The 22343-nt window shown below is 37.8% G+C and overlaps 1 protein-coding gene and 1 long non-coding RNA gene across 7 annotated transcripts in view; one reads left to right on the top strand and one right to left on the bottom strand.

The window, feature by feature from the left end:
- HECW2 (HECT, C2 and WW domain containing E3 ubiquitin protein ligase 2) overlaps positions 1 to 22343 on the top strand; it is a 131704-nt gene that overhangs the window by 84482 nt on the left and 24879 nt on the right. For 4 of the 5 annotated variants that reach the window (XR_014948127.1, XM_015867659.3, XM_085552835.1 and 1 more), the window contains 10 exons: positions 688 to 838; positions 1213 to 1316; positions 3528 to 3652; positions 4973 to 5158; positions 9128 to 9262; positions 12091 to 12193; positions 14491 to 14587; positions 16518 to 16601; positions 17936 to 18045; positions 21817 to 21937. Coding sequence is in view for 3 of the 5 variants with exons in the window: in XM_015867659.3 (XP_015723145.2) it covers positions 688 to 838; positions 1213 to 1316; positions 3528 to 3652; positions 4973 to 5158; positions 9128 to 9262; positions 12091 to 12193; positions 14491 to 14587; positions 16518 to 16601; positions 17936 to 18045; positions 21817 to 21937 (1216 nt within the window). In the remaining 2 variants the exon portion in view is untranslated. Of the gene's footprint in view, positions 1 to 687; positions 839 to 1212; positions 1317 to 3527; positions 3653 to 4972; positions 5159 to 9127; positions 9263 to 12090; positions 12194 to 14490; positions 14588 to 16517; positions 16602 to 17935; positions 18046 to 21816; positions 21938 to 22343 lie in introns of those variants that run through there. The other variant, XR_014948128.1, reaches the window with a different exon arrangement.
- Positions 16802 to 22343, bottom strand: part of LOC146760147 (uncharacterized) — a 24961-nt gene continuing 19419 nt past the window's right edge. The window contains exon 3 of one of the 2 annotated variants that reach the window (XR_014948132.1): positions 16802 to 17630. This is a non-coding gene — a long non-coding RNA (uncharacterized LOC146760147). Of the gene's footprint in view, positions 17631 to 17941; positions 18068 to 22343 lie in introns of those variants that run through there. The other variant, XR_014948133.1, reaches the window with a different exon arrangement.

The following is a 22343-nucleotide window of genomic DNA, read 5'->3' as shown; positions in this document are numbered from 1 at the left end:
TAACACCAGCTGCAGGAGACCATCATGGCCAGTGATAGACTTCTTATGTTGTTCGTAGTTTGTGTAGCAAAACCAGCATTATAGTTATTGCTTGCACAACAAAGTGAATTTGCTACTATAATTGCAGGATCTGCAATTCTGGAATATGCTTTTAGTGTATGAAGGTGTGTGATAACTATAATTGTTTGTCTTCTCTGGCAACACTGCTTATTTATATCATAGGTACAGACAACACCCAGGAAGAGCATTGGCATCTGTTTCATTACTGCTACTTTTACCTGGGGAAAATCAGTGACAGGTGTCAAGCTTTGCAAGATTTTTGACATTTGGTCATTGGCTTATTGTGCTAGAATAAGCCTCAGAGATCTCATCTTTAAGTGCTTCAGTCCAAGAGAATTAGATGACATATATGTATATAAAGATATTATTTTTCTAGGACAATCCCTGTTTATTGAGGGCGCGTTTTTATTCCTTTCTCTATGCTGTTATATATGGGTTCCATAGAACCCATGGAGAGTTCTGAGAGCTTGACTTAGGGGATGAAATGAGGGAAAAGTTGTGTCTTTTAGCCCTTCAGTGAGAAAGTTTTGTGCTTAAATCTTGTAAAGGATATAACAAAAAAGTAAAAGAAATGCTGAAATAAGCCTCAGACTCCCTATTAGTTCACAGTATTTTATTACTACATAGACTGGGAGGCTCGAATTGACAGCCACGGACGGATATTTTATGTTGACCACGTGAACAGGACAACAACTTGGCAGCGACCCACAGCCCCTCCAGCCCCACAGATTCTCCAGAGATCAAATTCCATACAGCAAATGGAACAGCTGAATCGCCGGTAAGAGTTACCGTTATTGTTTGTGAGCTGTGTGTTTGCAAAACTTCACTTATCACTCTAAGATGGAGCAAAAAGACTAGGTCCCACTTGCTACTGCAGCTGGCCATATATATTTATGTTAGTGTGACTGGTCCTTTTAAATGGCATGTGGGCTTCTGAACCTATCATATTTCACACATGTTTAAGAGCTAACAAAAATCTGCTAAGGATTTTCAGAAATTCAAGATGCTTATAATACTGAAAGAGGTCAGTATACATTAACCTACCTGGCATAAAAGTGGGGCAAGCCTAACTTTATCACTAAAGTCCCTCAGAGCTCGAGTTGGATCATAGTTACCATATAGTATGTATAAAGTCCTGTTTTCTAACCCTAGGTATCAGAGCATCCGCCGAACAATGACTAATGACAGACCTGAAGAGCAGACAAGTGCAGTGGATGGAGCTGGAGAGGAGACTGACTTTCACCACTCTAATGCAGGTAAAAACAAAAGAATCACTAAAGGGAGCACTGTTCTCGCAGATGATTTAGTTATTGACATAGAGCATGACATACTTCCTGCTCCTGGACTTCTTGGTCACAAGTGGTTTTCATTGCTGTCTAGTTTTTAAGGTTACGGTGCAGACTGTTTGATGTGCTGAGGAGATGAATGTGACAGTCAGAGCCTTTTACTGTCAGTGTCTGACTGGGTAAAAACATAGGTTACAAATTTTATGGGTTGCCACATTCTGTAATGTTGTGTTACATGACAAGAAAGGACCAGAATTCTTTCTTCTCCTGATCCTTAGTTATTGGTCATCTACCTGGTGTTAACTTTCCAAATGAAGACAAAAGGAAAGATCTTTTTAAAATACACTTTGAGCATTATTCCTTATTTTTTGTCTGGCTATGCAATTTTCTCCTTGGTGATAGTCCCACTACAAATTTACTGATAAATGTATCAAGTTACCTTGTTAGTCATCCAGTTTCTTCTGTAGTTGCATAACATTTTGGTCACTGTCAGCAGATTCTCATTATATTCTCCCATAATTCTCCTTTCTAAGTTCATCTATTGCCCGAGCAATGCCAACCATTCTTGCATTTCAGGTCACTGCAGGACCTGTGATTTGGCCGAATTCCCCTTTTATTTTCTTTTTCTTTAATTCTACCCAAGCCTTTTCCTTTTCTTTGTTCATGTGCAGTTTGGGCCTTTGCAGAAGCAGCTAGATGATTTGTTGTGCCTCTAACAAATCAATTTGAAGCAAATTCGGCCTAATCAGCAAATTCAACTGAATAAGCCTTTCATAAAACAAATTAACAAGCCTCTCAACTGCAAAAAACATCCTCCCAGTTGATACATCCTGGTTTACAGCTTACCCATCTAAGACAGTGGATCGATGACTTGCACGTCCCAGCATCATCCAGGATGTGAGAGGTGATTGTTACACACACAAGTTTTGTACTGAGCAGCTGGGTGATGCTCCCAGCCCAGGTATTAAGACAGAGTTTCAGGAATCCTTATGGTACACTCCTGTCACTCCATAGACAGTGGAGTATTTGGGAGTGCGCTGTTTTAGGACTGGTTTTTCAAATTCCTTTTTTTTTTTTTTTTTCTCACTTTCCCTTTATTTATTGCCTTTCGATTTTCTGGTTTCCTCTTATGTGTGGGATGAACTCCTTTAGATCCCTTATTCCCTTTATTTTTTCCCCATAGTATTTTGTCATCCCTGTTTTGAGTGTCACTCATTCTTTTCCTCCTCTTTATTATTATTTTTTAAAATTTAAGCTTATTCTTATTTTTTCCCTTAGAGTTTCACTCACTGCCTTTCTTCTCCTTTCTCTGCCTGTGGGTTATTCTTTTATATCAGTGGTAGCAATGTTTTATGTGATTGATGTTCATTTGATAGGAACTGTGCAAATACCATGGTGCATAAAAGAAAGAAACAGTGACGTGTAGAAGATGGCATCCATCTTGGAGTTAAATCAGCAGAGACCCAGTCTGAATGTGCCATTTTTCAATTACTTTGAAATGTGCATCCAAACATGCTATTGATTTTCTAAAGAATAACACTCTAGAAAATATTGCATGTTATGTAGTTTCAGTTCCTGATACTGTTGAGAAATCAGCACACTTAAACAGTTGCTAGGAGAAGACCCAAATGTTTACTCCGAGTTGAATGTGAAAGGTACTTCTGTGGCAACCTGTTTTTAACTTACATAAGCTGCTTAAATATTTTAAGTACTGTGTCAGGATCAGAGCCGAATTACTGGCAGTGACTTGTTAATTTATTTTGCTTTATATGGAAGAAAGAGTGAAACATTTTTAAGTGTACAATGACTTCTGTGTGAATTGGTCAGCACTTATGAAACAACTGTTACCTGCCTACAGCTGCAATATAGCATTGTAGGCTTGACGCAGGGACCTTCTTTGTAATTTACATATAGGCATGTAGTTGGTAACCAAAATAAGAGAATTTCTTTTAAAAATTATTTTATTATTAAATGATTTTTCACCAAGAGCAGCAAATTAGGTCTTCTAAGTACAAATTCTGATGTTAGAAGCATTTTGGGTGCACTTATGAGGGTAATGAAACCAATAGAATTGTATACCTGTTGTTCTTTTTTGTGAAACTAATAAATGTAGTTGTTTGCAGTAGTGTTTTGGTAATATTTATTACTAGAGTTGTGAATTGTCATTCACTTTGCTGTTAGATTTTCGAAGAGAGAATGTGCTGCCTCACTCTACCTCCAGATCCAGGCTTACTTTGTTGCTCCAGTCTCCCCCTGTGAAATTTCTTATCAGCCCAGAGTTCTTTACAGTGCTGCATTCTAACCCTGTGAGTACAGTCTGTACAGGTGAAAGACTTTCATAAATACATCTTTATATATGTAGATGTTTTGCATGCAGAGGTACTGCTCAGTGTTTGAAGGTAAAAAGTTGGTTGCACATAGGGAAGCTGGATTAACTTGAAGCACTCATCATCCTTGCAAGTTTATTAGACCTTGTAAGGTTTTTTTACCCATCTGTGCATCTTTTTTAGTATACCATACTGACATGTTTATTGAAGCAATAGCTTTATTATTATGTTCTTCAACGACTGATGGACTTTTTTAGAATGAAAATGGAGTCTCTGTTTTATGGTCATTTTGCTGCTCATGGGAAGATCTGTATCCTCCAGATTACCTGATATATATCAAAATACTTCCGAGATCACAGTGAACAAGAAGACATCTTAGTATGTGTTTTCTTTTTTTCTTTTCCCTGTTTTCCTTCTCATAAGGAATATATATTGTGAACAGACATAATGGATGAATAATTTATTTTCTGCAAGCACATTAGTAAATTATCCAGTTGTTTTTTTTTAAATTACTGATAGACTTTAATTCAGTTATGACACTCATGCCTGTGCATATCTGAAAAATTCTACTTGGAGTACGCATCTTTATCTTCAATATTTGAAATAGGGCAGAGGCAGATAAGACCTCTGGCCAGAGAACAAAGGTAGGAGCACAGAGAGATTTAGGTAGCAGCACACTGTGATAGAAGGACTTATGTTTTAGCTTCTGTCTATTGCTACCTCTGAGGCAAAAATCTGCTGTAAATCTGGAGTAAAAGAGTGTAAACTGTTTATTTTTCCCTTCTATTTAAAGTTTTCATTATTCCTCGGTGCTCTCTTTTTACTGTTTCATTTGAATTTTATTAGATAAATTTCATATGGGCTTGCAATTATAGGGTTCTTTCATTGCCTCTTTTTGAAAAATCTATGGATTTATGTGTAATTGTGGTAAGTTCTACAAGCATATTTCTTCGTTCTGCAGGAAACCTTACCAGCTTTATGACTGTTCTGTGGCTGTATTTGACTTGTTATTGCACAAACCTTAGAATACCTATGACCTTTTAAGCAATTCCAATGTTATGAAATTCTTCACAGTTTGTGGGACAAGTGTTGTAGATGGAGTTCTAATTAGTGTGTTTTACACTTCGATGAAGTTCATATGCATCAAGAAAAAACAATGGCAAAACATGGAACACTTATTCCAAAACCATAGAAGGAGGACCAATTTCTGATAGTGCTGCATACTTGGAAATGATCTTTTTTTTTAGAGTGGAAGTGTTGTCTTTTGTAATAAAATAATTATTGTTACGTGTTTTTCAGAGTGCCTACCGCATGTTTACAAATAACACGTGTTTGAAGCACATGATCACCAAAGTCCGGCGGGACACCCACCATTTTGAGCGCTACCAGCATAATCGTGATTTGGTGGGCTTCCTCAACATGTTTGCTAACAAACAGCTGGAGCTGCCAAGAGGTTGGGAAATGAAACATGACCACCAGGGCAAGGTAACTGTGACACACTTATATCACTTTTCAGTGTGTGGTTTTTGGATGTTGTAGTGTTAAGATTCATCTTGATGTTCATAGAAGGAACATAAGTGCCCATGATTCCCCAGTGTACGTAAAGACGCATATTTTTCCTTTTTCCCTCTTTCAAAAGAAGATATAATTTCTTATCTATGCTGGGAAAACATTATGCGAGAGGAAAAGGAAACTGAGAAGTAAATAGTCATCAGTATGAGAAATATTAATAGAATAGCTATAGTCTTTTCACTCTGAAATAGGTCACTTAGATTCCCTTGGAGGTCTTAAAACTTCTTCTGAAAATGATTTAGTGTGGAAATACAAGCAGGTCAGTAATTTGCTTTAGAGTTCTGCCTTTGTACTCAGAAGAAAGTTTAAATGTAAGCTTACTTAATTTATTTTTATCTATGGAATTGAGTTATTGCTGGTTATTTGTACTAGCTTTCTTCTTTAACTGTCAACCTCAGCATCTTAGGTAAAATTAATCAGCATGTATTATTTGGTCTTGTTCATTCAATATGTAACAGTTTTCCTAGGTAAATCCTCTATCCAAATGCTAAGTATTTCCAGCATTCATCAGATTCTGAGATAATATTAGTGCACTTGCGATAGCCCTAGGGATACTTGGTGTGTTGACTGTGTATTGGTTAACCACACAGAAACTGTAGGAAGTTTCCTTAATTAATGAAGATCTTGAATATTTGCAAGTTCTGCAAAACAAATGTTACTTCTGGAATTCTAATAAAATATTGTAAAATCAGAGAAGAACGGGCACATTTTTATTGTAATATAATTCTAATGTAAATTTAAACCAGTGTATCCTTGCTTTCTAGAATATGGTTTTCTTTGCAGAAGTTAGGAAGGTTAAAAATAGACCGTGATTAACGTGTGAGGAAGTGATAAGGCTTATCAGTTTGTGTGAGAGGTCCTAATTAGGACTACAGGCACGCTAAGCTTATCAGTTCTTATGTTATCAGTTCTGGTACGCTGTCCATATAAATAATGATCTTGATGCTTGAAAAGATTGTAGCCATATTCTGAACGGAAGACTAGAAAAAGAACTTGAGGATTGTTTTCATCTTGTATTTATTAACTTTGGAAAGCACCGTGTTTTTCCTCTAGAAACCCCGTTAGGGATGTGCGATTATGTTAACCTCGTTATCTGCCTCTTTTCTGTTCTGTGTCATCCTTGTTTGTTTGCATGGATACTCAGAAGTCAATTCTATCTCAAAGAAAATGACGATTACAATTGACTTATATAGGTGCCCCGTTTAGAAAATTAGGCCTTTGGCTTTCATGTGTTGTGTTTGCTAACAGTGAGGTTATGACAAACGTTTTTCAGTGAGAGGAAGCACTGAATAAATCCCCACTGGGGTTTCTTCACTTGGAATTAAGCTCGGTGTTATTCATGCTCTTTATGTTGTCTCCATCACAAACAGTGCATGTGGCCAGTAGGAAAGCTTATTCAGCAGTTGAAAGGGAGTGATGTCCAGTATGTGGAAACATGTTTGAGACCAAACAAAACTGAGCCTGCATTTATTATAACTAGACAGGTGTTACAAGAGGAATTTTTTTGCAAAGGAGATTGAGAGATTCACTGTGTTTTGAGCTGTGTGCCAATATCCACATTGGGGCTCTAATTAATGATTGTCTTCAGTGAAGCTTTAAAGTAGTATTTTTGGCTCTAATTTGAGTAGACTGCTACTAGCTGGTCTGCAAGTATTTGTAGTTAATAAGATATGCTTGTCTTAAACTTCGTGTTTAAGGTTAGTTCTTTATTTAAATGTAATGTGAAGGAGAACAACATGCAGTGTTAGACTGCTGTATTAAATCAAAGTGCTGTGTAGAGCAACTGTAGATAGTACTTTTTCCGGTATTGAATTGCCACTTCTTTTTTTCCTTATCCAGTATAGTGTTGACTTAATGAAATCAACCTTTGGTTTGCTGAATGTCTCTCACAGCTTAGAAATATGCATAGACCAGACTAGGAAAAAAAAAATAGTGGATACGCGAGTATAAAACAAACAAAGCAACCAATTGTTCGTAAGTGAAGTAAACCTATAAATCAGGAGCAAATAGTTCAGAAAGCCTGGATACATTGCAACAGCCTCTCTCAATCACTTGCCAGGCCTCAAACCAAAGTTTTGGAATGGCTTTCTTTCTGCTTTTCTTCTGGCTTCATGTTCTGTTATGTTCTTGTGATGAAGGTGATGGCGTCGTTTGTCAAGTTAAACAAAAGTCCTGCATCGTGCTCAAAGATTGAAGTTAAAATTGTAGTGTTCTTTTGTATGCTGTGTTGTTTGTGAATTGTGGAGCACCTTATCACAAACATTTGTAACTGTTTCATCTGAACAGAACAGGGTTCTCTGGTGTTCAGGTGATGTGGTTCACCGCTTGCATACCCAGATCTTAGGTTCAGGCCATCACTGTTACATCTGTAGGAGTCTTGCTGCTCTTTTCTGAAATGTTTTTGAGGTCTTGTAGATTTGGTGCCCTTCCTGTCTCTCCCGTCCACAATTTGCAGCTCCATACGCTTCTTCTTTGTTGGGATTGGGAAATACTAATATCCTCTCCCACCACTGGCCACAGCAATATTTAGTTGCTGTGTAGCACTGGCACACTGGTTTGCCTACTTACTTTCGTGGCAGTTGCAAGAACTTCATTTTCTCTATCCTGTCTGAACTAAGCAGCCTGAGTAATGATTTGATGAATACCGTAGGTTGCTGTGAGATCCAGTTCTGCACTACTCTTGTCCCTGGTGGGCTGACTAAGGTTAGACGAAGCAGCAAGGAAACAGACAAAAGAGAATAATTTTGGCCTGGACCAGTTCCCCAGCAGGGTTCACTGCGTGGCCATGCAAACACTTGTGCCAGCACAAGGCAGGAGGGGGTGCACAAGGGATGAAACAAGTGGTCAGGGTGGGGGAAGATGAGAATGTTTCTTTTGCTGACACCACAGGACTGGATTGTTTATGAAACTGTGGTCTAAGTACCTCACTGGTATCACAAATAGAAATGACTCCAGCAGATCCAACCACCTCTCTGCTGGTCCAGACTCTAATTCCTCAAACCAGATGTCACTTTCTTGTAACTCTTCTCCTCAAAATCTGGATCCTTTTTCTGCCATTTCCGTATTTCCAGCAAAAAAAAGCTGAAGTATGTTGAAATAGAACAGTGCTGGTTTCCAAGTGCAACACTAATATTGGAAAAAGTTTAAATCTCAGGGCTTAGAAACCATTTTTGGTTCAAATTGGACTGCAGTGCAGGAGGTTTTCATTTTGCAGGATATGTGCTCCTGTGACCTTGCTTTCAGCAAACAATGGACCAGCCAGCATGCGGTAGTTCCTTACCAGCTGCCTGTTTTAAGTTTCTGTTGTCCCCTTCTTTTTTCCCCAGCTGACATTTTTTTCAGGTTAATGAACTAATGAATAGTTGCAACGTGATGATGGCAAAAACATCTTTTGGCCCCTAAACACAATGCAGCTTAGGATGCAGTCATACACTTGACTTTTGCACACCGGTTTCTGTTCATAATTGTACATTAAATAAGAGGGGAATGATTTTGCCCCTTAATGACATTTTTTAGATGCTTAAAAGGAAATGAAAGGGAGAAAACATGAGGATGACTTGTATTAAATATTTGGACCTTTTCTTTTTGACAATTGTAATAAGACTTCTGATGCCGGTAAGCTGAAGGTTTCCAAGGACTTTTAAAGGCATAAATGAAATAAAGTATTAAAGAATTCATTCCCCCAGTGAGTAGAAACACTTTTATCCTTCTTCTGCTGAAGGGTAATGGTGAGCTTCAGCAACATGAGAAAGGATTTCCAAAGCTTGACATCAGAGGCTGAACCCTAGAGTCTGTTAACCTTAGACATTAACCCTTTGGTTGTTGAGTAGTCTTGTCATACAAACGGTTGACTATAAATTCTATCTTGTTTTTCTTCTCTAGGCTTTCTTTGTTGACCACAATTCCCGCACGACCACATTCATTGACCCTCGGCTTCCCTTGCAGAGCAGCAGGCCTACCAGTGCTTTAGTCCATCGGCAGCACTTAACTAGGCAACGCAGCCACAGTGCTGGTGAGGTAAGTTTGCTTTGCCTCTTCTCTCTGGTTGGGAGCCACCAAGTTTTAGTGTTGTCTTCTTCCACATCATTCCATTCATCACTCCATTCTGTTGTGTGGAACATCATTGCTCTGTAACTGGATGGTACTCAGCCATAAATATTTCTGGTTATTATTTTCCTACCGGGAATATCACTGTTCCTTTTGAAATACACAATTTCAGAAATAAAACAAACCAGCAGCATTAATTTTACTTTTAATTTGCAGTAACCCTGTTTAACCACAGGAGAGCATCTGATTACAGATTACCAGTATCTGTGTCCTGATTTTTACTGTCAAAATACTGCTGTCAAGCCTGGTTTCTGCCAACTACATATGTTATAACTTGGCAAAAAAGAAGAAAAAAAGTGTGCACATGTATGCATCTAGTTGTGCAACAATCTGAATAAGTGTAAAAAGCCTGCATATGGGTTTGTCAGACCATTGTATGCGCTTATGTATGTATTTTATCTCTACTTTCTAAACAGCAAAACATGGAAAAGTCTGTCTTGTTGATGTGTCACTGCAGACCTTTTTCAACATCAGTTTCTTCCATATTGTTGCTGTAAATTCTTTTTACCTATGAGCAAGTGTATGCACAATGGCTTAATCTTTAATTGTAGTTGTTATTAAAACTCTATACTGGTGGCTGTGATTCCTCTTTTCAGAGGAGGGCTATCCCATGACAGGAATTAAAAGATAATCTCATTATGACCACTTGTGAGATGCTCTGATTTATCCTATTTTTAGCTCAGTGTCGTGGTGCATCAAGTTCTGCCAGACATCTGCTTCTGTGCATGAATCTGCTCTCTTGCTTCTCTATCAGAGCTTCTGCTGAGCTGCAGGGGGTGTCTTACCATTGGTTGCATATCTTATCATTTCCTGTATGAATGTGGTTTAGTTGTCAAGCATACTTCCCATGGCCACCCTCAGTATAAGGTATTTTTTATGCATGATTTTAAATAGCATTATCTGTCAATGTGGTTATGTGGTGTAGGAACTGACGTCTTCCATCAGACAAGACAGCTGAAGTTGTCTTCCTGTGCTGATTAGACTAGACTAGATAAACCAAGTTTTTCTGTTCCTGCTCATTTATAAGAGGACATAAATAATCTTTTTCTTGGCTTCACCAAATTGACTCTTATCAACCAGATCGACTTACCTGTCTTGCACATCAATATCTGCATTCAGATAGAGGGAGACGCATGAGGTGTTCTGCTGAAGCTGTCAATACTGCAGCATAAGTGTGGTTCATCTTATAGGAAGTCTACACATATACTGCATATATACGTAGTACTAATTTTCTGCCAGAATTTCCTACTCCGTCTAGATTAGATAAATGAAATTACAAAATCTGTTTCTGAATGCCAGTTTGGTACGATTACAGTTGTGGCTCTATATTTTGAATATAAGTATAGCACCACGTAGAAATCTCAAACAGCAGTTCAAAACAGTGTTCCCATTCTGAGACTGATGGTGTAATGATGTTTATATGCATATGTATGAGACTGAGCACATTTTCTTCAGCCCTTATGACGTAAATATTGCTTATTTGCAGCTATTTTAAAGCCATTTGGTCATGGTCTGTATGTTGTTGCAGAAAGATGAGTACTTAATTAAAAAAATTCTCTAAATACTTTGTTTGGATTTGCATTGCCATGAACTTTGATGGTATGGAGGTGATGACCCAGTTTTTATTGGGAGATGCTTTAAAGCAAACAATAGCCAGCATAAGGAATGTCTTCTTAGCTGAAGCTGAACTGCAGCATGAAGCTGGAGCTAATAATAATGCCATTCATTTTTCAGCACAGTGCCAAAAGGAAATTATTATTATTATTATTTTTTCCAGAGAGAGCATTATCAGAGTGCACAAAGATCCTGGGAGCTACTTCAGGTCTTTTACCTCACTGTGATGCCAGAGTCTGTGTTTAGCAATACCTTTATAATGATTTGATCTTTTGCACTTTGATTTTTATTTTTTTTTTGAGTTCCCTGGAATGTGGAAGTGTAGTTCCTATAGTAACAATTAGCTGTAGACAGAGGGATAGAGAAGTAAATGTGAAGGCCCAGGAGATTGAAAAAATAGTTGAAAAAAATGTAGGTAAAATACAAAATAGCCACACAGTAGAAATGACTGAAACCTCAGCATACAGTAAATTGTAGAAGTTGACCCAACATCGCATATGCTAAGAGGAACAATTTTACACTGTGGTTCTGTGCTAAAAAATGTTGATAGGCCCTATGTTTAACTTCCTGTAGGTAAACACAGAGAATTCGCAACAGTTCTCTTGAGTGACTGTAAGAAATGTTTTTACCAGTTTTGCACTCATTTACCTTGACTGAATGTGAACTCACTTCTTTATCCTTTATACTGCTGTTTCAGCCACAAAATTCTTTCCAGTTTATGTTTAGGGAAATTCTGCTCATGTGTGGTTATGGTGCTAATGAAGGAATTGCATTTTGATCTTCATGACTTTTAATGTGGGTAAAGATGTACGTGAAGTACAGAATTACTCTCTGAAAATTTCCCAGCCTGAATTTTAGAGGAGCATTTACTTTTCAGAAAGGGACAGTTATTTAAAAATAGTAATAAACTTGAAAAGAAAGTTTGATTTTTCACATGTTATATAGCAAATAATGTTTTCATTAATAATTCTCTTAAAAGATAGGTGATCTTTTCTACAGTGATTATTGGGAATTGTGATCCAGCAGAAAATTTATGTTTATGTTTAAGTAAATTAAATACTGTTCTTTTGTGTACCTAACTATATGCTGACAGAGAAACACTGTGTTTACTTGTACATGTTCAGGTTGGAGAGGACTCTCGTCACGCAGGACCACCAGTCCTTCCAAGACCGTCTAGTACATTTAATACAGTCAGCAGAGCTCAGTACCAGGATGTGGTTCCAGTGGGTAAGTCAGTGTATGGCCTCTTTTCAGAGAAGTACTCCATGACTGGATGTGTCACGTCCGTCTTCATTGTTGTGTTTTTCGTTTGATGGGGGTGGGTGTAAGTTAATGTTTGTTGGACTACTTCTGTCTAAGCATTCGGTTGCAACCTGCAGGAATAGTGTGTGAAAATATCTATGCAGAACTGAACAATTGATTTAAAAATGCTACTTGTTCTGAGTTTCCTAAACCCACTAGTCTAAGTGGTGACAAGAAGAGCTGAAGCCAGCAGGATGTGTCCCAATTGGGTATTTCAAGTGCTTTTGTGGAACTTCTGGGTATCTCTTTTGGCAAGATTCCATAAAGTGTTAATCAGCTTGGAATTAGTCATTAGCTTAACTTCTGTTCTCAGTTACATACACACAAAGTTACTGATTTCAATGCCGCCAAGAAGAGAATTTAGCTTATTGAATCTAACAGCTGTCACATTGTGCTAAATCAAGATAAATTAATCCGATTGACTATAACTGGATCTTTGTGCTGTGCCGTGTTTACTTGAAAATCTCCGCTAATTTAAATCCTTCCCCTTCCTGTGTACATGGTGTGCGTACACTACAGGCTAAGCAGTAAGTGAGAATTAGAATAGAATCATAGAATCACCGAAGTTGGAAAAGTCTTCTAAGCTCATCTAGTCCAACTACCCAGCAATTTGTCCCCACTAAACCATGTCTCTTAGTACAACATCTCAGTGTTTCTTACAAGTACTACCAAGGAGAAGGACTCAACCCTGGGCAACCCATTCGAGCACCTGACCTCACTTTGAGAGAAGAAATTTTCTGTAATATACAGTCTGAACCTGCCCAGTGCAGTTTGAATGCATTTCCCCTGACTCCTCACCACAACCTCCTCCAGATAGTTGTTGAGAGCTATATGGTCTCTTCCTGAGTCTCCTCCTCTTCTCAGACTAAGAAGTCTCAGTTCCCTCAACTGGGATTAGAATATGTGTGTTTCCATTGATTAATATTTCAGAATGGATCAAACTCCACCAACACTGAATGTGTGTAGAATCTCTTTAGAAAAATGAATACATAGCTAAGAAAATATGATTCAAAAATTCACCAAAAGAGATGAATATGAAAAAAATATATGGATATAATTAAACTATGAGTTCTTTAATCTTTTAATATCTAATCTTTTATTTCTTTTTGCAAAGTTATAAAGAAGAAAAGGAGTAATATTAATCATTGAGTAATTTGAATTGATAAATGTAGTGAACTTGATTGATAAAATGGCATGTTTGGCTTGAATATATGTCTAGCCAAAGTCTTGAAAAGCCACATTCCACCACCAGATAACATTATTGTAAGCACACAAACCTGGGTGGGTAAGGCTTGAGAAGGAGCCTGGATGTACAGCCATCTGTTTGGAAACACTGCATTTTTGAAACTTGAGCAGGTTCTTAATAATCCTTAATAATAGTAATAGCCAACAAAAGGCTATTACTTCACAGAGAGAGAGTTCAAAAGTATTCACCTAGTTACCCTACATCCAGCCTGTAAGAGCTTTATAATGTCTCTGGTTATAGTCGTCTTGTTTTCTTGCCAAGCTCTGTAGGTCTCAGGTGTCATGCAAATGATTCGATGAATGATATTACATTTACATCTATGTATTAAGCATCCAGTCTGGTCTATTAGTGCAATTCAGCATCTCCAGAGGGCAGTTCATACCTCTTCTAGTCACATTTCTCCAAGGGCCTGTAGAGATTACAGTGACACTGAACAGCTTGGAAGAAGATGTTGAAGGCAATTGAAGAAAGAACCTTGTCCACATGGCTATTAAACACACCACATTAAAATAAGATACTGGATTCTCCATTGCCCTGACTGATACGTTAATTGTTAATAACAGAGTAAGCAATGGCTCATGCTTCGTGTCACTTCACATTTCCTTTTTATGACTGAGAATGGTTCAGTTCAGTGGAAACTAAAGAACCTTATGACTTCCTTCTAGCGATGAATACTCTAGTTTGACTTCAGCTAAGAGTGTGATTGTTAAAAGGTAGTGGGAATTGCTAAAATAGTTAGCCCTGTTAATTAACGGTGGAAAGGCTTTTTCATAATCAGATCTCATTCATAATCAACCATGTTCCCTGTGATAGCATTAAGAGTAGCCTCACACAATAATTAATAATTAATGCAGTACTGCTAAACTACTAATTGTGAAAGTGGAATTCACAGTCATTGTTCAAAAGTAAGAAGGAATGCCATTCTGTCTTCTAGCCTATAGTTGTTTCAGTGCCATATTTTTGTTGGTATTTTCAGCTTACAATGACAAGATTGTTGCGTTTTTGCGGCAGCCCAACATCTTTGAAATTCTACAAGAGCGTCAACCAGATCTCACCAGGAATCATTCACTCAGGTATTAAAACTTGTGGAGTCTGCTATGCCCAGTCTAACATAAAATGCTAATATATATTGTTTTCTGTCATTGAAGTTGGCATAACAAATTGTACAGTTTTGACCTGTGAAAGACAAACATACCCATAAAGCTGCAGCCATTACTTCTTTTCTGTATTTCTGTTTAACTCCCTGAAATAAAGTGTAGGGAAACAGAGGAAATGTAGGGAAAATTAAATAAAATGAAGGGAAAATTAAATAAAAGGCTTCAGGCAAAGGCACCAATCATTTGATTTATATCCTAATGGGTATAAAAGGCATATGCTTAAGAGCTGTCATTCAGATCACAGTTCTCAGTGGTATCTCCTGAGTAGTCATCAATTGCATTCATTTGGAGAGCTGCAAACATTAACCCAGAAAATGTTTTTCTGACTCCCGGTGTTGCTGCTAGTTGAATACTAAGATGTCTTCTGAAATCTACCATTAGTTTCTTCAAACCTTTCTATTTGGGTATTGATGTAGATTGGAGTAGGCTCTAGAATTGTCCAGACATCCCTTCCCTGGGCACAGTGGGGCCATGCTTGCAGGTGGGCAGTGTGTGTTACCTTTGGCTTAGCACGGTGCTGTTGAAACTGTGGAGTTAAGATACCGATCCTTGGTTCTTGATGGGTTGGGGCCATAGATTTGATGATGTGGTTGCTTGACCTTCGCTGCCTTCACAAAGAAACACTGAATTACTACTGCCACCACTGCAAGCACATATGTTTTAGACATGCCCCTTTTGACCCTCGAATGTTCTGCATATGTAGTGGAAGTTGCCAGGACATTTGTATTAGGTTAATTGTTTGAGAATGTCCTTTGCACAGTGTTTTTAGAGACAGATGGCAAGGAATTTAGCTTGACCTTTTGAATGAAACTTGTGCATGAAATTACATGCTCCAGAAATGCATATTGTAGCTTAAACTGTGTGCTGCTGCCAGCGCTCCTGTCTTCACCCTTGTTAGAATGCTGGCTGTATGTATTGCTTTTATCCTTGTCACTGTCATCAGGGTTGATGGACCTTTGAGCTGAGCCAGTATCACTGTTCTTATGTGGAGCTTTTTTCTTTTTGTTTGATTTTTTCTTTTGGAATTTTTATTATGTGGGTTTGCATTTAGTTTTCTTTTCCTTGTCATAACAGTGAGTCCAAATTATATGGTGACGATGGTAGAGAAAAACTCTATCTTTTACTGATAGAAAATGAATAGGATGCCCTTTCATTTTAGAATACAAGAAAAAAACTCTACAGACTACATAACAGGAATCATCCAAATCATTATATCCAGTATCAATACTAAAAATCCATTGTGAGATCACAACAATCCAGAGTGTGTTATACGCAGTGTTTAGGATGCATAAATTCCACAGTATTGTCCTGCTGGAGTCTGGGAGGAGGGTTGATGAGTACTTGGGTGAAACAGAGAGGGAGAAACAGTACAAGTGTTTTATGAAAGATGTTCTAAGTGCAGTGTCTTTTGAAAATCTCACTTTGGAAATCATCAGAGCATTGTAACATATGGCTCACATTTGTAGAAAAGCTCAAAACAGACAGCACTGCTTAAAATGGTTCACTTTCTGAATAGTAATATCCTCTGACAGGGCTTGCCCTTCTGCTTTGAATTCAGGGCCATAGCTAGTGTGAACCTGAAGAACCCATTTTTGTTGGTTGCATGGCCTGCAGTATCTGAAGCAGTGAATCAGTGAGGGAAACGAGTCATTCTTCAGAACAAATTAGCTTTCTGGTTGTAATACTTTACTACTCACATGCATATGCTGTGGCAGAGTTAAAAATGGTTTCTGAAATACAGAAGCATAGCCTAGAGGTTTTTATGACATACCCTGTACTTTTCTTTTTTACTGGGGTGTACATCGGTGTACATCAGGTATTTTGTAACTCTTTTTGGCTTACACAGGGAGAAGATCCAGTTCATCCGGACAGAGGGAACGCCTGGTTTGGTGCGTTTATCCAGTGATGCAGACCTTGTCATGTTACTCAGGTAGGTGCTGCTGCTTCCTGTGCACGTATGGAATATGCTGTGGCAGCTGCTGAGGAGCCTTCCAGACAGTACTGTGTAACCATTCACTGAAATAAGGAAAATTCAGGATTTTTATTTCCTTTGTAGGAAATCAAATGATTCATGAATCATCAGCATAACTAATCTTTACGAGAAAAGTCAAAGAGCTGGTGTAATCCCAGAAAAACTTCATATTCTTCATCTTTTATTTCTCTTCTCCAGGTTTTGTTTTGATTTGGTTTTGTTTTACTAAAAATACCTAACTGAAAAGTTTTGCTTTGATTTTCTTCCCATTTTAGTAATAAACTTACAATGCCACTGCTTCAAGGGTGTATTGATGATAAAAAGTTTATTGCTCATCCATTAGTTCCATAAAATGTTGCATGTTAAGCCTTCGAACTGGACTGTTGGGTTTTTGCAGGTTTATTGTTATTGTGAGTAAATACTGGTGTAAAGCAAAGATGGGCTGTGTTAAAATTACAGTGTACCAAGGTACTAAAATTCCTTTTCCTACCTGTATTTAGTCCTTGTAGATTTCTACTTTAAACAAAATCTCCTAGCAGAGTATTGTCATGACTCCTCTAAGAAACCCTGATAAAACTGCATGCTAATTGTGATGAGTCAGTCTTCCTCAGGTTCATGATGCCTGAATTCAGCATCTTGGCTGGCTGGATGTCCATGGGAAAGACTGTATTCCTTTCTCTGTCTCTGTGTAGTTGTGTAGGGGTTAGGAGTGGTGTAATTGCCTTGTGAAGAACTCTGTGGCCTGGTGAACAGTAAGGCAGTCTGAACAGAATAAATGCAATACCAAGTTTCATCGACGATATTATCCTTAAGAATAAAGAAATAACCTTGGAAACCAAAAGTCTTACTATTCAGTACATTCAACAACTTCAGGTGTGAGTCTTAACCCTGGAGACTTTGAGTATTTGCCTTTGTTCCTAGTCTTTGTGCACTATTACAGATCTTGTTTCTAGGAAATCGCCACTAAGGTTTTTGACCCTTTTTACCCTATGGGAAAAAAAAAGAGAAAACACAAATGGAGGAAGTGTATTTTAGTCTTGAAAACAAACATCATACTACATATACTTTAATATTTCACAGTAATTAGCAGTAATTATTGCTTTCCACTAAGTTTCGGTTTCAGGGAATGGCAATAATATTCGAAGACTCAGTATGACTCTTAAGTGTGCATAGTAGAAATAGGCAAGTAACTAACAAAGAAAACAGATTAAAGAGATATATATTTTTAGAAAGATATCTTTTATTCTTGCAAATAAATGTGTTGCTTTTTAATATTTGCTTCTATTTACAAGTTTGTTTGAAGAGGAGATAATGTCATATGTGCCGCCACATGCCTTACTTCATCCCAGTTATTGTCAGTCCCCAAGAGGTTCACCGGTGTCCTCACCCCAGAACTCTCCAGGTAAGTTTCTCAAGCACAGAGTCTGTAAGAATCCATTTCTCACAGTGAGTAAAGATCTGTTCTGGATCGGTAGAGTCAGTGTCACATTCCTGCTGCCTTCCCAGAAGAACAGAGACAAATTGTTTGACTGTAATTTTTAGTTAACTTTCCAAATTCAATTTCATTGCAGCCTAAAGCAGAGCATTTGGAAATTATATCCCAACATGTTTCCCTTTGCAGTTCCCAGCCTTTAGTTAGATGAGCTGAAGCAGTGAGCTTGTAATTGTTGTCATTCTCTACTGCAGTACTTTTATTATGATGATATTTGTAAAATATTGTGGTACTGCCAGTCCCATAATCAAGTTTATGTTATGCTGCATATAATAACTTCCCACCTTTCTGAAAATCTAAGTTCTGTAGCTCCAGCAACAACAAAGATCTGGTCCTATTTTTGGGCAAAACCAGTCAATGTGATTTAATTTGACTCTCAAACATGAACGTTTGCCTTGGGCTGAGAAGGTGCTCTGCCAGTAGAGAAAATTGGTATATTCCAGCTTCAGAGTTTGTGATTTTGTTCTGACTTGTAAAAAAAACATGTGAACTTGTTCTTCGCTGATCTGAAACAGCTAAATGACTTTTAATGCCAAGATCCCAATGCATAGAAGATTAAAAACATAAGATCTAGTTAGTATGCACTGAAAGTTGACTGTTTCTTGGATAGTAAATAATAACAAGTTTATATAAAGGCAGACTGTTGTCTCTTAACTTGAAGTCAGAAGTGAGCATCTGGCAGCTGTCTGGAAGTGTACATGTCAGAATGCGATGAAGTTCATGTTTCACATATTAACTAATTATGTTGCTAATAAAAACTAAGCTATTTCAAGTATAACAAATCCCATTTCACCTCTAAGACCAAGTATAGGTCTATAAATTCACAGATGTCAATATGACTTCTCAAGAATGTAGTAGTAGGTAAGCTGAATAAAAATCACTACAGTTTATCAGATGTGGCTTAGGATGACTGCTAAAAATTGGAGAACAAAAATATAGAAAACATTTGGGATGCAGCCAACCCTGGGTACTTCCAGACAATAAGAACATTTCACCAGTGAAGGTGTTGTGTGTTTCCCTGTCTACAGTCATTAGGACAAAACTTTTCCAGGCAGCCAGACTAAACGGACATTAAGATGTCCAGAGTGGTAGCTTGTCCTACTGGGCATAAGTCCTCAGTAAAGACCCATTTAGAGAAACTATCCTAAGATACTAATGATCTTATGGTATTCTGCCATGATATAATATGTATATTTGATTTTTTGGATGCATAGATTGCTCAGCTAGAACTGTTTCCCTCCATTGCAAATAAAGTAAGATTGAATATATGCATATATGCATCTTACTGTCAACTGCAAACCTAGCAGTCCCTTAAGGTGTAAAAACAGATTTTGTTTTCAGAGCTGTAATTTCTTTGTTATTAGCACATGCACCAAAGCATGCTGGGCCAAGTTGTGGTCCAACTAAGTATTTCTGAATGTCTTTTAATCTTTAATGTGTGATATTTTCCTCTGTTTCTCAAAGAAGTAGCACACTGTAAAGGATGAACAGCGATGGCTTCAGTCTCATCCTCCCTAACATTGTAATCTCTATTCTGTTGCTTAGAAAAAGATAGAGTGACCATTGAATCTTCCTGTTTGTCTGCAAGAGCGTGTGTTTGTGTTGGTGTATAAATGAAGTCCTATTTATATATATATATTATTATTAAAGCCCTATATATATATATATATATATATATATAATAAATGACCCATGATTTCTATGGGGGCTCTGTTTTTTCATCAGCTAAACTGGCTGTGCTGTACTGCAGTAGACTGCATATTAAGGAGCCATTGTTTAGTTCAGTCACTATCAGTTGTACTTTCTCTTTCGGGGAAGATGAATGATCATAAAGCTGCTCTTTATATCTGTTTTAGAATATAAGCACTTTGAAAATCAAATGTGATTATCACATCACTTGCATTTTTTAGCTCTTCCGCTAACATCTTTTGTTCCCAAGGCAGAAGTAATCACTGTAATTGCCCAGGAATTTCTTGGCATATGTGTGTGATTTGTAATGAGAACTTGTCATGTGCTGTCAGAATAATGTGCTGCTGATTTCTGAGCCGTGAAGTAATGTATTACCAGATTTATGTTCTTCGCTATCTCTTAGCAATAATTTCCTTCAGGGGTTAAGTTTGAAGTAGGCTTTTGTTAGTTTTTGGTGATTTTTGTGCCTACTTTGACCCGAAGTGGAATAAACAAAGTCGGGGTAAAAAGCCAGTAATTAAAAGGCTGTTTATGGTTTCAAATTTCTGTAAGTATTCTAGAGAGTGCATCTGAGAGAGTGTATGGTTAGAAAGCCTCTGTGCTCTCGGTAACGTAGGATAAACACTGTAGTTTAATCAGTGACCATGACTTTTCAGGGCAGTCCTTAATATTGCTTTTGGTGCTTTGAGGATTCTCTGACACTTGTTATGCCTCCCATGTGTCACTCTGAGCCTAGAACAAATGGCAGGTGTCTTTCTAGTCGGGCATGTGTTTTGAACACCATTGAATGGCATTGTTAATACAGATGTTGCCTGCACTCTCTGGTCTGTGCTGAGAGACTGACTGTGTGGCTTCCTCCAGCAGCCACTTCCGCAGGATGCTCTGCTTTGCTTTTCATCTTAAACCCATATGTGCTGAGGCTCTGCAAGCAAAGGCTGAAAGGATGCATATTCTCTGCTTTATAACCTCTCTGCCTGACAATGTAAATGTTACATTATCATGTTCTCACTCACAGTGTTTTTATATTTACTTAGTTTCATACAGGCAGCCAAGAGAAAACTCGCATAAGAACTGATAACATTTAAAACATGTGCTGATAAGCTCTTTGTCTGTACTTCTTGTGTACTATAGACCTGTTGATCTTCCATGTGTATAAGCAGTTTGCAACCTATGTGTACTATAAGGCATGAGAAGTTTTTTTAATGTGCTTTAGGGTTTGTGGGGGAAATGTCTCCACACCCACACAGGGAAGTAATTAATGTAATAAAAAGTAGAGTTGAGAAGATGAAAGTAGCAGGGCTAGGGTTAACTCACTGCCTCTCTGGCACACTTTCTTGCAATTAAATCAATTGAAGGAATTTATGCAGAGAACCAGTGGAAGCTCTAATGTTTGTAATATTCTGAATAGATCAGGCAGAACAATGTATTTGTGTATACTGGACTTATATATGCAGGTGGTATGTAATTGTTTTGGCAAAAGGCTCTCTCCCTCAAAAAGGAGTTCTCAAAATTAAACTCACTTAAATGTATGTATGGATTTTCCATAAGTTCTTTGACTTGGTGTATTCAACAGCAGCACAGTGGGTGATAATTTTTGTACTTCATTTCAGAGGGCTTAGTTTTGCTGAGAGTAACAAAAAACGAACAGAGCACAACATTTACTTCATGGGCATGAGCTGTTTTGAAGGTGAGACGTAGAGTGTCCTTGTCAAACAAAAGTTGATGTTGCTATTTTTTAAAATCAATCTTTTGTATTCACCTGGATTTGCTCTTTAAGATATGCTTTAGAAACATGATACTATTGGAAATGAGCAGCCAGAACGTCTTGGATACAGAGCAGATTTGAAGAGATGTAGCTTTTACTCATTTGTAAGTGTGACTGAACCAAACATGTGCCATGCCTTTTGCTGTTCAAGAGTCTTTTCAGTAGAGGAAAGGACATTAATCAGTTCATGCCACTACAGCTCATTCTTTGCTTATTGCTTCCTGCAGGTACTCAGCGTGCCAATGCCCGAGCTCCAGCTCCTTACAAAAGAGATTTTGAAGCCAAGCTGAGAAACTTTTACAGGAAGTTGGAAACTAAAGGATATGGACAAGGCCCAGGGAAATTGAAGTATGTTGAAGAATCTCTTGAAAACTGTATTTGTAGCTCAGGAAGCTACCTTGCCTTTCCTTGCATGTCTGCAAGCATCTTCCTAATAGAAGAAATGCAGATATTATGGTTACCCTTGCACTTGTGGAAGCATAAAGCCTGTCATAAGAGATTTAATGACAGTGTGTGATTCATAGCAGAGGATACAGCAAATTCTGATCACTTTTTTGCTGTATCAACCCCAATTGCAGTTTATATGAACAATATTATTGTTCATATATACGGGGACAAAAAGTGCTTTGGAAAAAGGCATGCAGAAGAGGAGACTTCTGAACTCTTTCATCAAAGCAGTTCTTTGATATAAATAATTACGTTTTTATCTTTTTTTCGGTTGGAAAAGTCAGATGTGGTTATCTTTTGTACTTAG

This window comes from Coturnix japonica, chromosome 7 (genome assembly GCF_054131305.1).
Source record: "Coturnix japonica strain WE chromosome 7, WE-NBRP24, whole genome shotgun sequence".
NCBI classification, from domain to species: Eukaryota; Metazoa; Chordata; class Aves; order Galliformes; family Phasianidae; genus Coturnix; species Coturnix japonica.
Note: the sequence above shows the minus strand (reverse complement) of the source record. Positions and strands in the feature narration are given on the sequence as shown.